Raw genomic sequence first — 15,385 nt, forward strand, 5'->3', positions numbered from 1 at the left:
CCACTGCAACCACCTGCAGACACCGCAGCAACCGGAGCCAACACAGCCACCGTGGCTACTGCAGCCACTACAACTACCTGCAGCCACCGCAGCCACTGCAAACACCTGTAGTCACCGCAGCCACCACGGCCACTGCAGTCACCGTGGCCACCGCGGCCACTGCAGCCACCACAGCCACTGCAACCACCTGCAGACACCACAGCAACTGGAGCCAACGCAGCCACCGTGGCCACCACAGCCACTGCTGCCATGGTGGCCACCGCAGCCACCGCAGCCACCGCAGCTACTGCAGCCACTGAAGCCACCGCAGCCACTGAAGCCACAGCAGCCACCGCGGCCACCGCAGCCACCGTAGCCACCGCGGCCACTGCAGCCACCACAGCCACCGCAGCCACTGCAACCACCTGCAGACACCGCAGTCACCCGTAGACACTGCAGTCACCCACAGCCACTGAAGCCACAGCAGCCACAGCAGCCACCACAGCCCCACAGCCACCTGGAGCCACCGCAGCCACCGCAGCTGCCACAGCTACCCGCAGCCACTGCAACCACCTGCAGCTACCCGCAGCCACCAGAGCCACCTGCAGCCACCACAGCCACTGCAGCCACCACAGTCATGTGGGATTTGGTGTTTGGGAAAGCAGGAGTGGGTGGGTTAGGGGGGAACAACCATCCTGGCGCTGGAAAAGGGGCTGTGGGCAGCTCTGATAAAAGCATCACTAGGAGGGGGCTTCACGGGGGGCAGCGGCATCGGGAGCAGAGGGGGCATCGGGAGCAGAGGGGGCATCGGGAGCAGAGGGGGCATCGGTCCCTCCGGTGGCATCTTGGATGTGACGCTCCTCAACCTTTGCCCTCGCTGACCCGACGCTGTGGGATGGGGCGAGGGTTGGGGGGCCAAAGCCAGCCCTGAGCTGTGCCCCGAAACCTCGCCGGCACCATGGGGGTGGCAGGATGCGGCCGGCGGGGTGGGAGGCACCGAGCCGCTCTCCGCGCTCTGAGTCAGCGCGCGGGCAGCCGTGGGCAGCGCTGCCCTTTGGCACCGACCTTTAACGAGCTGCTCCCTCCGGCACCAGCCCTGGCGAGGCAGAATGTGTCCCCTCTGCGCCCCAGATTGAGCCGGTGGCATCCGCGCGGTGGCCCCGGTGGCTCCGTTCCCAGGGCCTCGTTGCCCTGTGGCTGGGAAGGATTGGACCCTGGGGCCCAGCTCCCAACCAGCCACGAGCTTCATCCCCCCTAGATGGATCCAAGCCCCTGGGGTGGCCTCGGTGATGCCCCCAAACCCAGATGGAGCATCCGGCTTCTCCCCGGGCATCGCCACCCCCAGCACATCTCCCCTGAATTAATCGAAGGATTCGGTTTCCCAGCCAGAGCTCGCTCTGCAGAGTCCTTGGACAGAGCCAGCATCTGGCTCAAGGGCCAGGGTGTAAAAAACAAACAGCAAAAAAAAAAGGAAAAAACCCAAACCCAGAGAAAAAGCAAAGCGGAGAGGCGCAGCGGAGCAGCTCCGACTGCCTGCATCCTTTTAAAGTGACCTGGGGGAAAAATAAAGAGGCTAGAAATGCAAAGAATCCGGCAGAGTTTTCTTTATATTCCTCTCAGTCACATTTCCACATCCATGGGTAATTTATAACCCACTTAACCCCTTCCCTGCCGCCCCCCCCCCAAACCTCTTCACTCTTCTTGGCGGCCGCACCTTCCCCACTCTGTTTGCTTTGGGAAAGCACAAAAAGTCTCGCGGTGGAGTTGGAGCTCTAGAGAGGGGGGGAAAAAAATGCAGTTTGATGTCAAGGGGGTGCTTGAGCTCCAGGGAAGGGCTCTGCAGCGCTGGGAGCTGGGGGATGGGTCCCCAGCCCCTGGGGGGACCGTGGGGGTGTCCTGGGAGCTGCTGTGGAAACCTCCAGGGAAGAATGTAGGTGAGTAGTGAGAAATGCAAAAGGCGTGGAGAGCTTCTGGAGAGGGGGGGGAAGCAGAGGGAGGGCCAGGAATCACCCGGCAGTCAATATTTGCCAACTCGGTTGTTATGGGCTGGGAAGGTTTTTTTTTTCCACTCAGAGGTGATGGGATGGAGCCTGGCGTCCCACGGGCAGGTGCAGCCGGAGCATCACCCACCAGAGCTCATTCCCGGCTCCTGGAACACGATCCAGTGGGATTTGGTCCTTCTGGGGGTCCAGGCTCTGACCCCATCCCTCCCAACGATGGAAACGTCACCTGCGCGGCGGCACTGGGATTTATGGTGAGAGCCCCCAATCTACCCCATTTACTTGGCCATCAGTCACCGGGGCCGGACACGAGGCCGGGGGGCTGGACGGGCTCCAGGAGGGGGAAGGGGGGAGCGAAGCCGACCCAGCAGCCCGGCCCTGGTTTGATTAACAAGATGAATAAGCTGGCGGAGCGCAGCGGGGCGAGGAGGGGCCCCACTCCCACTCCCCACAGCCCTGTGCCCCCCCGGCCGTTCCCAAAGGGATGCAGCCCCCCCCACCCCTTCCCCCTGGTCCCAGGGCAGGGAGCACCCCTCAACCCTCAGCTGGGACCGCAAGAACCCCCCTTCCCCACACTGGGGTCCTGCCATGTGTTCCCCATTAGGGCTGGAGGTTAGCGAAGCCCCCAGCCCTCCTCCTCCTCCCCCCGGGCTGCTTTGGGGTGCTGCCATAAATAAGGTTAATGGGGAGGGCGGCACACGGGGCTGAGCCTCAACCTTTTATGCCTTTTAAACCCTGGGAAATCAAAGCTGTAAATCTGGGGTGTCAGGGGAGCCCAGCGCCCTGGGGGGAAGGGGCCCCCTGGCACGGGTGAGGGTGCAGGTGGGATGCACGGAGGAGACTCGGGGAGGCCCCGAGGGACACGGGGGGGGTGACACACCTGGGTCTAACGCTCCTGGGGATGTGCCACCAGTGCCAGAGTGCCCCCTGGTCCCCGTGTGCCCCCCAGGCCCTCTCCTCTCCCCAGTCCCCCTGCATCCCTCAGTCCTGCTGTGCCCTTTGAACCCTGCGCATCACCTGCTCCTCCTGTGTCCCCCAACGTCCCTGCATCCCTTGGTGCTCAGCATCTTCTTGTCCCCAGGACCCTGATCGTCCCACATCGCACGATACCCCTGTATCCCAGTGCCTGAGAATTCCCCAGGCCCCCCATCCTCGTGCACCCCACGGTAACCCTACATTCCTGGTGCCTGAGCATCCCCTGGTCCCCAGCCCCCCCCATCCTCGTGCACCCCATGATTCCCCTGCATCCTCTGGTCCCCACACATGCCCCAGTACCCGGGCACCCCTCATTCTCCTGCATCACCCAGTCCCCCCACAACTCCTGCTCTTCAACCCTGCCTCGTCCTCCTGCACCCCGTGATCCCCCTGCATCCCATAGTGCCTGAGCATCCCCTGGTCCCCCATCCTCCTGAATCCCGTGATTCCTGTGCATCCCCTGGTGCCTGGGCATCCCCTGGTGCCTGGGCATCCCCTGGTCCCCAACCCCCCCCAACCCCCTGCATTCCTCTACCCTCCTTCATCCCCGGTTCCCCAGCATTCCCTGGTCCCCCCCATCCTCCTGCATCCCGTGATTCCCCTGCATCCCCTGTTCCCGAGCATCCCCCGCTCCCCTCATCCTCCTGCATCCCCTGTTCCCGAGCATCCCCTGGTCCCTCCATCCTCCTGCATCCCCTGTTCCCGAGCATCCCCCGCTCCCCCCATCCTCCTGCATCCCCTGGTCCCTCCATCCTCCTGCATCCCCGGTTCCCGAGCATCCCCCGCTCCCCCCATCCTCCTGCATCCCCTGGTCCCTCCATCCTCCTGCATCCCCGGTTCCCGAGCATCCCCCGCCCCCCCCCATCCTCCTGCATCCCCGGTTCCCGAGCATCCCCCGGTCCCCTCATCCTCCTGCATCCCTTGTTCCCGAGCATCCCCCGCTTCCTCCATCCTCCTGCATCCCCGGCACCCGAGCATCCCCGGTTCCCGTCACCCCCCGGTGCCCGCCCCTCGCCCCCATCACCCCCTCCCGGTGCTGCCGGTGCCGTTCCCGTTCCCGGGGCTGCGTCAGGGCTGCGGCTCCGCCCGGCGCGTCACGGCGGGGCCGGCGGCGGCTGCGGGAGCGCTCGGCTCGGCGATGGCAGCGCCGCGGCCCCCGGCCCCGCGCCCCCCGGCCCCGCTCGCCCTCGCCCTGGCCCTGCTCGCCGCCTCGTCCTCCTCCGCCGCCGCCACCGACCCCTTCTCGCCGCAGCTCGAAGGCACCAACGGCTGCCGCGGGGACTGCGGCCGCAGCCTGGGGAGCCGCCACCCCGTGAGCACGGGGATGGGACCCGGGGACGGGGCTCCGGGGGTGCTGGGGGCATGGGGGGTACCGGGGCATCGGGGATGCTGGGGACATCGAGGGCGTCAGGGGTACCAGGGGCATTGGGGATGCTGGAGGTACAAGCAACATTGGGGGTGCTGGGGGCATGGGGGGTACCGGGGCATCGGGGATGCTGGGAACATCGAGGGTGTCAGGGGCGTCAGGGGTACCAGGGGCATTGGGGGTGCTGGAGGTACAAGCAACATTGGGGGTGCTGGGGACATGGGGGGTACTGGGGCATCGGGGATGCTGGGGACATCGAGGGTGCTGGGGGCATCAGGGGTGTCAGGGACATCAGAGGTACCAGCAGCACTGGGGGGGCTGGGGGTACCAGGGATGCTGGTGGCAGCGGGGATGCTGGAGGTACAAGCAACATTGGGGGTGCTGGGGACATTGGGGGTACAGGAGCAATGGGGATGCTGGTGGCAGTGGGGATGCCAGGGGCACCAAGGGTACTGGTGGTACCAGGGATACTGGGAGCATCGGGGGTATGAGGGGTGCCAGCGGTACCAGCAGCATCAGGAGTGCTGGGGGCATCAGGGGTGCTGGGGGTACCAGGGGTAGTGGGGGTACGAGGGATGCTGGGGACACTGGGGGCGTGAGAGAGAGTGGGGTCATCGGGGTGTCAGGGGTACAAGCAGCATCGGGGATGCTGGGGACATTGGGGGCACTGGGGGCTCCAGGGGTACCGGTGGTGCCGGGAGTATCAGAGGTACCAGCAGTGTTAGGGGTGCTGGGAGCATTGGGGGTGTCAGAGGTACCAGGGGCATTGGGGTACCAGGGGTCCTGGGTGTATCGGGGCATGGGGGTTACCTGGGGTGCTGGGGGCATTGGGGGTGCCTGGGATACTGGGAGCACTGGGGGTATCGGAGACATTGAGGGTGCTTTGCCCCCCTGTCCCCCATCCCCACTGGGGCCAGGGGTGACCAGGGCGAGGGGCGATGCCACCCCCTCCCCCCGCCCTTGACAGCCCATGCCGGGGCCTAGGCAAAGCCAAGCACCCCGACAGTGATGGGGGGACCCGCCACGTCCTCGATGGGGACAAGGCCACGTGCAAACGCGACCTGTGGGTCAAACCTGGGGGGGCACCGGCAGCTCCCCGTTCCCTGGTGATGCCGTCGCCCTGGGTTCGGAGTCGTGTGGGAGGTTGGCGATGCCCGGTGCCCCCAGACGGATGCGGGGGGGGGTCTGGGGGGGCGCAGGCAGCGGGGTGAGCTCGGTGCCAGCTTCGCGCCCTCCTCCTCGCCGCAGGATGCTGTTCTCAACGCCTGTTACCGGGGCTGCCGGCTGTTCTCCATCTGTCACTTTGTGGATGCGAGCGCCGAGCTCAACACCACCAGAACCGAGTGTGAGGCAGGTGAGGAGCCACTGGCCGAGCAGCCCCCGCGCCCCAAACCCCATCCTGGGGGGGTCCCCAAGTGCCACCGGCACCACCGCGACGCCTTCTCCCCTCCCGAGCATCCTCGCTCTGCTCAGCCCCATGATGCGCCCCGCGGCTGTTCCCAGCCCCTGGGTGCAAATCAGGAGGGGTAGGGGGGATTTGGGGGTGTGGGGCTCATCAGGGGGGTCCAGCACCCCCTAACCGTGACCCCCTCCTCCCCACAGCGTGCGCCGAAGCCTACAGCAACACGGAGGAGCAGTTTGGCTGCGTGACGGGGTGTCGCAAGCAGCTGCCCGAGGTGGAGAGCAGGAAGGAGAAGGTGAGGGGCTGGGGAGACGGGGAGCCCCTGTACCCCCTTAATGTGCCCAGCCGGTCCCTGGCTGGGAATGGCATTCGCCTCCGCTTGGCCACTTGCCTGACCCTTGGGGTGGGGACATCGTGGTCCCCGTACACGCGGCAGGGACCAAAGTTCAGCACTGATGGGATGGAGACCACGGCAACCCTGCTGAGCCCACCCTGCCCGCGGTCCCCTGGGGGGAAGCTGGGATGTGGTAGCTTGGCCCCTGCGTCCTGCTTCAGGAAGGACTCCTTCCATCCATCCAACCACCACCCACCCCTCCACCTTTCCCTCCATTCATCCAATTATCCATTCATTCATTCGTCCATCCATCCATGCATCCTTCCACCTTTCCCTCCATCCATCCAATTATCAATTCATCCATGCATCCATCCATCTACCCAACTATCAGTCCTTCTGTCCATCCCTCCACCTTTCTGTCCATCCATCCATCCATCCATCCATCCATCCATCCATCCATCCATCCTTCCTTCCTTCCACCTTTCCCTCCATCCATCCAATTATCAATCCATCCATGCATCCATCCATCTATCCAATCATCAGTCCATCCATCTATCCAACTATCAGCCCTTCCGTCCACCTCTCCACCTTTCTGTGCGTGCGTCCGTCCATCCATCCATCCATCCATCCATCCATCCATCCATCCTTCCTTCCACCTTTCCCTCCGTCCATCCAATTATCAATCCAATAATCCATCCCTCCACCTTTCCGTCCTTCCATTTATCCATCCCTCCATCCCTCCATCCCTCCATCCTTCCAGTTATCCATCCCTCCATCCCTCCTTCCCTCCCTCCCTCCATCCATTCATCCCTCCATCCATTCATCCCTCCATCCCTCCATCCCTCCATCCCTCCATCCATCCAATTATCCATCCCTCCATCCATCCAGGGTCCAGGGGCTCTCCCGCTGCCCGGCGAAGCCCACGCCGCAGCCTGCCTGCTGCCTCTTCCTTTCTTTCACATCCCCTGTCCTTGTACCCCCGTGGGCGTGGGATCGCGATCCCCCCACCAGCCCAGCGCTGCCTCACCCGGAGCATGGGAAGCAGATTAACTGGGTGAACTGGGGCCAAGCCGGGCGGTGACGCCCCATTCCCAGGGTGAGATCTTCTGCCTGGTGGCTGCTGCGGATTCCCCCTGCTCTGATCCGTTATCCTTCCCAGCAATTAGCCACGCATTTCCCTCCTAGATTTAATTAATTCAGCTTTTGCCCAATTAATTAAATTAGACTTTGGCCCAAGGTGGAGGCTTTTGGCTGCGTACGCGTGCAGACAAAGATGGATTTGTGCTCTAGAAAGCTGCGGCTCCTCTGAAAATCCACTTTGCAGCCTGTTTTGAAGCCCTTCCCGGTGTCTGCTCCCGTTTCCCAGCCCCGCTCCGGGGTCAGGGATGAGCATCGGGGCACGCGGGGAGGGGCCCTCACCCCTTTCACCCTCCCAAAGCATTTTTCCTTTGGGTTCCCAGACGAGCAGGCAAAGCAGATTTAGCATAATAATTAGATACAGAATCTGACCTATTTATTTCCTGTTTGCTGGTTTGACCGTGCAAGGGGCTGTCGGAAAATGTTCGAAGCCAGTGGCAGGGAGCAGCCAAGCGGATTCCAGCAGGGATGCTTTAAAAATAACAAACCGCCGCGACGGCCAAGAATCCAGGGCACGGAGAGGCTGCCAGGAGAGAAACGCCCTCGGCATCTCGGCCACTGGGCTCCTATTGTTTAAAGAGCTGGTGGGAGCATGAGGCTGGGGGGTGACCAAGGGGCTAGGGGGTGACTGAGGGGCTGGGGGGTGACCCTGGGGCTGGATGGTGACCCTGGGGCTGGATGGTGGCCCTGGGGCTCGATGGTGACCCTGGGGCTGGATGGTGACCCTAGGGACCATCAGCTTGGTGACCCTTCCAGAGCTTAACCGCAGCTCCTGCAGGTCCCCAGCGCTGGGAGAAGGAGGCTGAGCCCCAGATCTGAGCATCCAGCTCAACCCACCCGTGTCCTCAAGGTGGGACGTGTTCCACTTGGGGACAACGGTGACGCGATGCCCCCGCTCCGTTGCAGGGCGCGGAGATGAAGGTGCCGTCGTTCTCCATGTTCGATTTGGTCTCCACCTTCTGCAACGACATCGTCAGCTCTGCCCAGAGCTTCATCTCCTCCACCTGGACCTTCTACCTGCAGGCGGACGACGGCAAAGTCGTGGTGTTTCAGGTGGGGGTGTCCCGTGTCCCCTCTCTGCTGGGCGCCAAGAGGGGAGGGGTCCCCTCTCCTCACCGCTTGCTTTCTCCCTTTTTTCCCTTCCAACCCACCAGTCCCAGCCTGAGATGGAGTATCCAGTACCTGAGGCTCAGGAGATGCAGCCGGAGCAGCCGCCACGGCCGGGATCGGGGTCCAGCCCCCGCGTCCCCCAGCCCCACACAGGTGCCAGGGGGGTGTCCAGGCTGGCAGGGGGGCTGGGAACCTCCAAGCCGTCCTGGCGCTCATCTGATCTCTCCAGAGCTAAACAAATTACCCGCTTCTCGGCTCTGATTAGCTTCCCTCGCGCCGCACCCACGCAGGGGGCAACTCTGGGCTGGGGACCCGCTCCAAGAAGCCGCTGAGATCATCTACGTCTCCTCAGCGGGCAGGGGGTCCTTGCGGGGAGACCTGGCAGGGGCTCAGGAGTGGGCTCAGCGTCTCTTTTCCCCGGCCAGGCCCCCGGGTGAAGGGGGAGAAGCCCCCCGGGAAGGAGCCAAGGGGCAAAGCCAAGACGCAGCCCGCGGAACCCCCGCAGCCCGAGCACGACTTCCTCGGCTGCATGTCCAAGTAGGTTGGATGGGGTCCCCTGGGGAGCTGGGACCTGCCAGATACCCTGGGGAGATGCTTCTCTTCCCCTCCAAATCCCCACCCCGTGCCCTGCCATAAACTCATCCCTTTTTCTTTGCCGGGGGGCGGCTGCTACAGGCGCTCGGGTCTTCCCCGCTGGATCCTGGCCGCCTGCCTCTTCCTCTCCATCATGGTGATGCTGTGGCTGAGCTGTGCCAGCTTGGTGACGGCCCCCGAGCAGCACGTCAAGACCCAGGTATGGGGCGAACGGTGCTCAGGGCACTCAGGGGGGTCTTACGGGGGTCCCCGACACCTTGGGTCTCCCCAGCATGTTTGGGTGAACCTTGCAGTGGCCCAGGTGGCCAAGAAGGCCAATGGCATCTTGGCTTGGATCAGAAAAGGTGTGACCAGCAGGTCCAGGGAGGTTCTTCTCCCTCTGGACTCGGCACTGGGGAGACCACTCCTCGAATCCTGGGGTCAGTTCTGGGCCCCTCACCACAAGAAGGATGTTGAGGCTCTGGAGCGAGTCCAGAGAAGAGCAATGAAGCTGGGGAAGGGGCTGGAGAACAAGAGGAGCGTCTGAGAGAGCTGGGGGTGTTTATCCTGGAGAAGAGGAGGCTGAGGGGAGACCTCATTGCTCTCTCCAACTCCCTGAAAGGAGGTTGTGGAGAGGAGGGAGCTGGGCTCTTCTCCCAAGTGACAGGGGACAGGACGAGAGGGAATGGCCTCAAGCTCCACCAGGGGAGGGTCAGGCTGGACATCAGGAAAAAAATTTTCCCAGAAAGGGTGATTTGGCCCTGTCCGAGGCTGCCCAGGGAGGGGGTTGAGTCCCCTTCCCTGGAGGGGTTTAAGGGCCGGGTGGACGAGGTGCTGAGGGACATGGGTTAGTGATTGATGGGAATGGTTGGACTCGATGATCCAGTGGGTCTTTTCCAACCTGGTGATTCTATGATTCTATGATAAGGTGGTTGTGGTCCCCAGCCGTGTCCTCTGTCCCCAGCCACCCCCACCGTGTTCCCAGTCGGGGGACAAGGAGGTTCCATCCCCGGCTGCAGGGCTGCACGGTCCCTTCTGCTTCTCTTCCAGCCTCTGAGCATCAACGGGGACAAGGAGTACCTGCAGGACCTGGATGGCCCAGCACCTTCGCCCTGCCGCCCGTCATCGCCGTCACCCTCTGCCCCGGTGGCGAGGACGCGGGGCCGCTGCCCCTCAAAGTCGACCTGGACAAGACGGTCCTGTAGCTCTCCCGCCCCTTCCCATCCATCACCTCCATGCCACCTCCCTGTCACCGTCCCCACGGCATCACCCCCGGTCCTGCTCCGCTGCCCCGTGTCCCCAGCTCCTGGAGGGACATCTCTGTCACTGGGGGGACTGGGGGACGATGCGGCTCGGTCCCACTCTCCTCCCCAGGGACGGTGATGGAGGAGGATGCTGCTGGAAGCCAAGCAACGGCTTTGCCTCCTCCATAGATGTCCTTTTTTGTTGGGATCCTGGTTTTCTAGCCCTGGAGAGTGGAGAGAGGAGCTGCTGGAGTGGGGAGGCTTGGGGGAACATGTTCTGGTAGTGAGGGGGTTCATCTCCTGCTGCCTGGAGCCCCTGGGGGGATGGAGAGTGCAGTGTTCTGGGCTCTGGCTCTGCAAATCCTGGCCTCCCACCTTAGGCTGAGCCCCCAAGGCGCCGGCTTTGGCCCTGGGAACTCCCTTCCGTCGGCCGCAGCCGCTTGCCTTGGGGAGCCGAAACGTGGCGAATGGATTTGGCGTTGGCAGCCGGAGAGAGGAGCGGATCTTGCCGCCTCCGTGCCCACGCGAGGACCCAGGCGGCTCCTTCCCAGAGCTGTGGAGGGGCCCCGGGATGGCTCCTTCCCTTCCCTGCCCTGGGAGCCTTTCAGGAGGTTGGCTCCAACGTCGAAGCGTTGCTGGTGGGACCGAGCAGGGGACGAGGTAGCGATTCCCTGCCTCCCACTCCTGGCTTGAGTCCGAGGGAGCTGCTGGGACGCCTCCACCCTGGGCTCAGCATCCCTGCCCAGCGCCAGGAGGGGCTCAGCCTGTGGGGCTGGAGCGATGGCAGGACCTGCTTATGGCCAGTCTTGGGCTGCTGGGAGCTCGGGGCCAGCCCTGGGGTCCCCCAGCCGAGCAGGGACCCCCTCGGCTCCCCCCAGTGCAGCCCTTCGATGCGGAGGGGTCCCCTCCCTCCCCTCTGCTCCCACAGCCGGGCTCGGTGCAGGCTGGGGCATCTCCCCATCTCCTCACTGTTCTCCATCACTTGACCTCGCGCATCATTTTGCGGTTCCTCGGCCCCCGGCACGCCGTGGGGACACCGCTGCGACTGGGAGGGACGGCTCAGCGGCGGCCGTCGCTGCCTTCCCTGCATCCACCTAACGCGTCTGTACAGGTTAACTTATTACCATGACTCCCCTCCCTTGGGGTTTTGGGGCTCTCTCCATGCCCTGGCCGCTCCTCAGCGCTCTCGGGGGGCCCTGGAGTGTTGGGATGGAGGGGTCTGATCCCAGTTTCGTGCTGCTCCGTATCACTTTCACCTGTGCATCATATCTAGGGGAGGGGAGCGGGGTTGGGGAGGGGCTGGGGGGGTTCTCGTGTCCATTTTGGGGTTCACTTTTCGTCGTCGCTTTCTAGCCGCTCGGCTCATTGTAAAGCTCGGTGGAGTCTGTGGTGTTGGCTCGGCGGCTCTCCTGGTTCCCGGGGTGCAACCACGCCAGGCTGCATGTTTTTTTTTTTTGGGGGGGTGGGGAGAGGGCAGAGCCCCCTCTGCTTCAGTTCCAAAAGGCAAACCTGGCCCCAGGCTGGCTGGGCGGCGCGGGCGGAGGGGAAATAAAAGGTTTGTACCGGATCAGATGATGAGTTGGTGGCTTCACAGGGTGCTCCCACAGGGTGGGAGAGTGCAGGGCTGTTCCCAGCTCCACATCTTTTCTTTGCAAGCCGAGCCAGGATGAAACCGCTGCCAAAACGGAGAGAAATCCCCTGCTTGGGCTGTTTTGCACGGCCACGGAGCGATGCTCCTCTGCGCTGCAGCTTGCAGGGTTGGCACGTGTGCTGCATGGAGGGATTCAACGTCAAGCATCTACGGAGATGCTGCGGTGCCCGGGGAGCTGGTACCAATGTCTGTGGGGTGAATGAGCTTGGGGGGTGCGGGGTGGGCTTGGGGGGTGCTGGGAGGGCTCAGATGGAGCTGGGAGGGTGCAAGGAGGCAGGGAGCCGTGCACCCAAAGTCGAGCACCCGTCAGCTGCAAGGAGGAGGAGGGGGTGGTGATGGCAGTGGGGAGGATTCCGTGCTCATGCTCACGCATGCAAAGAGAAAAAGGGTTTTTTCCCACTGAGAAATGCCCGCTGGCGCCCGGGCACCCGTTTGGAGGAGGGAGAGCGTCAGTGGGGCTGTGCACGCACGCGACACGTCAGCAGAACGTGCCGCGGCTGCAGTGCTCGAGGGCCGGGACGCGCTCGCACGTGCTCGCGCCCACCTTTCCCCCGCGGCGTGTGTGTTTTTCCTGGCGCGGCGCCCGCGTCCACACCGCAGTCGAGCTCTCCCCATGCCAAGCACGGCACAAAAGCTCACGCAAAGGGCCTGCAGGCTCGTTTTTAGCACTTCAGTAGCTCAGCGGGGTCCTGTCTTCGGAGCCAGCAGCGGCACGGGGGCCCCCGCGGAGCTGGGGCTGGCGCTGGCCTCAGCTCCTTGTTTTCTTGGGGATGGGGAGCCCCGCCGAGAGCTGCGGGTGGATGCTGGGGTGCTGGATGCCAAAGAAGGATCTCCAAAGGGGATGCTGAGCTTGTTCTGCTGCCTGCCAGCAGCCTCCGCTGCCAGCGCTCGGCCCCCGCCTGGCCCTAAATTGGGGGTGCGATGCCACCCCCCACGCGGTGCCGGTGCTGGAGGGGAGCGCTGCGCTCCGCGGGCTCGGCTCGGCTTGCTCAGCGGAGGGAGAGGGATGGGTTTGGAGCTCGCTGCCTGCCCTGCAGAGGATGCCTCGGCAGTGTGGGAGGCAGAGCGTGTGCTGCATTTCCCAGGAGATGGGATCTGGGGGCTTGCAGGGTGTCCTCAGCGGGTTGGCGGGTGCCTCGGGGTCCTGGGGTGGGCAGAGGGCGTCGGGGGTTGGCAGGACAAGAGAGATGGACCTAGAGGTGAGAGCCCAGCGCCGAGCAGCCTGTGGGATAGGTGCAAGCTGATAAAACAGAAGAAGAACTGTTAGAACGAGACCAGAAGAGGCCACGCAGATGATTCAAGAGCTGGAGCACCTCCCGTCCAAGGACAGGCTGAGAGTTGGGATTGTTCAACCTGGAGAAGAAAAGGCTCTGGGGAGACCTTAGAGCAGCTTCCAGGGAAGCTGGGGAGGGGCTCATGATCAGGGAGGGCAGGGATAGGATGAGGAGGAATGGTTTTCAGCTGAAAAGGGGGAGGTTTAGATTGGAAATTAGGAAGGAATTTCTCATTGTGAGGGTGGGGAGGCCCTGGGTGCCCAGAGCAGGGGTGGCTGCCCCATCCCTGGAGGGGTTCAAGGCCAGGTTGGATGGGGCTTGGAGCCCCTGATCCAGCAGGAGGTGTCCCTGCCCATGGCAGGGGTGGGACTGGATGGGCTTTGGGGTCCCTTCCACCCCAGACCATCCCATGATTCTAGGAGATGGCAGGACATGAGATCGGTGCAGACAGCTGGCAAACCCTGCCCGCCGCAGGCAGTGGCTCCAAGTGGGTCCCCTCCTGGGATGGGAGCCGGGCTACGAACCGTGGACAAACTCCTCGCCTTTAAACTGGAGTCAGATTCCGCGTTGCTGGCTCGGGGTGCAGGAAACCGTGCCCAGGAGCAGGTGAGGAGGGACCCCACTCTAACGAAAAGGAGACGCATGAAATTAGCTGGTTCCACTCCCCCCAGCAGGCAGCCGGGGTGTTTTCCATCCGACGCCTTTTTCTTCTCACTCCCTCTTATTTTTTTTCACAGGGGAAGCAAAATTCGCGGTGTGTGGCCCCATCGGCAAAGAGAAAAGCAGCTCAGAGGAGTCGCACCCTCCATCCATGGCGGGTGGTGAGGCCGGGGGGCACAGGCTGCCCAGGGAGGGGGTTGAGTCCCCTTCCCTGGAGGGGTTTAAGGGCCGGGTGGACGAGGTGCTGAGGGACATGGGTTAGTGATTGATGGGAATGGTTGGACTCGATGATCCGGTGGGTCTTTTCCAACCTGGTGATTCTATGATTCGATGACCATGAGCCTGTGGTGGGTCACATCCTCATGGCGAGCATCTCTGCACCCGCGCTCGCCTCCCGCGTGTCCAGCCCCAGGTCAGTGAGGAATCACAGACGGGTAGGTGGAGATTATCAGCCACGTCATGGTGAGAAGCGACCTCCAGAAGGCCAGCAAGCTGCCCCCTACACCTCCACCCCCTTGGGTGATGCTGTTGCTCCTTCCATGCCAGCAGCGGATGCCGAGGGTTGCGGAGGTCTTGCTGGCCAGGGTTGGGGTCAGCAGCCTCTCTGCTTGTCTGCGTTGATCTGCTGTCCTCACCTTGGGAAAATGCCCCTTCCTCTCCCCCCTCACTGCCGATCTCAGCTGCCGGGAGCTGGCCGGGCTCCATCGCCGCTCGCACACTCCAGCTGAGGAGCCCGGCCACGCGGCGAATGCATTTGTGCACGGATTTCCCTCCCACCGCCGTCTGCTCCCGACGGCGCCGCTCGCCCCTGTTTCTCATCGCGCTCTCCTGCACTGATGACGATTTGGGAGCGCTTGCAGCATCTTGTCCCCACTATCCGGTGCCCAGAGCCCCGTGCCGTGTCCCCACTTGGGAAAAACACTGGGATCTGTGGGACAGGGATGTGCAGAAAGCCCAGGCCTGGGACAGCAGGATGGAGAAGGACTTGGAGACGTCCTTCCTTCCACACACGCGTGCAAACCCCAGTTTTCATGATGTGTGGTCAATTTTCCTGATTTGGAGAGGACGCGGTGGTGGTTCGCTGGGTCTGCACCCATCGCTCCCCTTTGCTCCTTCCAACTCGCATCCTGGGGAGACGCTGCAACCGGAGGGAGGTTTCTTCTTCTGGTCTCATGTTGGAGGAATGAGGGTAAAGAGAAAGCACGATGAGGGTGAAGCAGCGGGTTTGGGCCCTGCTAGAGCAGGGCTTTGGAAGGTGGTGGGGAAAAAAAGAGCTTGAGCTGCTCTCTCTGCTGGGGAAAGAAGCTTCCCTTGCTGCTCCAGCTGCCTCGCGCTGCCCCTGGCCCGGCTCCTGCTAGCACGAAGCTGCAATCCAGCGCTGTCCTGACCGACACGCAGGGCTGTAAATCCAGCTTTAACCCCAGCGGAGGGAGGTTTCCATCCAGAGATGGAGAGAGGATGAGGATGCAGGGTGGGGAGTTGGATGGGGGTTCAAAGCAAGCTCCAGCAGCACCCCTGGCCCCGGCGCTGTTCTGATCCCACAGATGGGATCATTACAAATTCTCCTTCAAACCGTGCTGGGCACCATCCTGGAGCCAGCGATGAAGCTCACGTGGCCTTCAAAGATGGAAACTTCATGGGGCTTCATGGGTTCCTTCTCCCTGTCCTCCTTCCTAGAAC

General features: G+C 63.2%; 1 protein-coding gene across 1 annotated transcript; it reads left to right on the plus strand.

The window, feature by feature from the left end:
- The first annotated feature begins 4,077 nt into the window (after nt 1-4,077).
- TMEM59L (transmembrane protein 59 like) lies at nt 4,078-10,178 on the plus strand. Its single transcript, XM_069877816.1, is given in 9 exon segments — nt 4,078-4,266; nt 5,569-5,674; nt 5,923-6,017; nt 8,100-8,246; nt 8,348-8,456; nt 8,729-8,840; nt 8,979-9,096; nt 9,927-9,972; nt 9,975-10,178. Coding segments are annotated over 9 exon segments (1,014 nt in total). The 5' UTR covers nt 4,078-4,092; the 3' UTR covers nt 10,082-10,178.
- The last annotated feature ends 5,207 nt before the right edge of the window (nt 10,179-15,385 follow it).

The sequence above is a fragment of the Phaenicophaeus curvirostris genome, chromosome 28, assembly GCF_032191515.1.
Source record: "Phaenicophaeus curvirostris isolate KB17595 chromosome 28, BPBGC_Pcur_1.0, whole genome shotgun sequence".
NCBI lineage: Eukaryota > Metazoa > Chordata > Aves > Cuculiformes > Cuculidae > Phaenicophaeus > Phaenicophaeus curvirostris.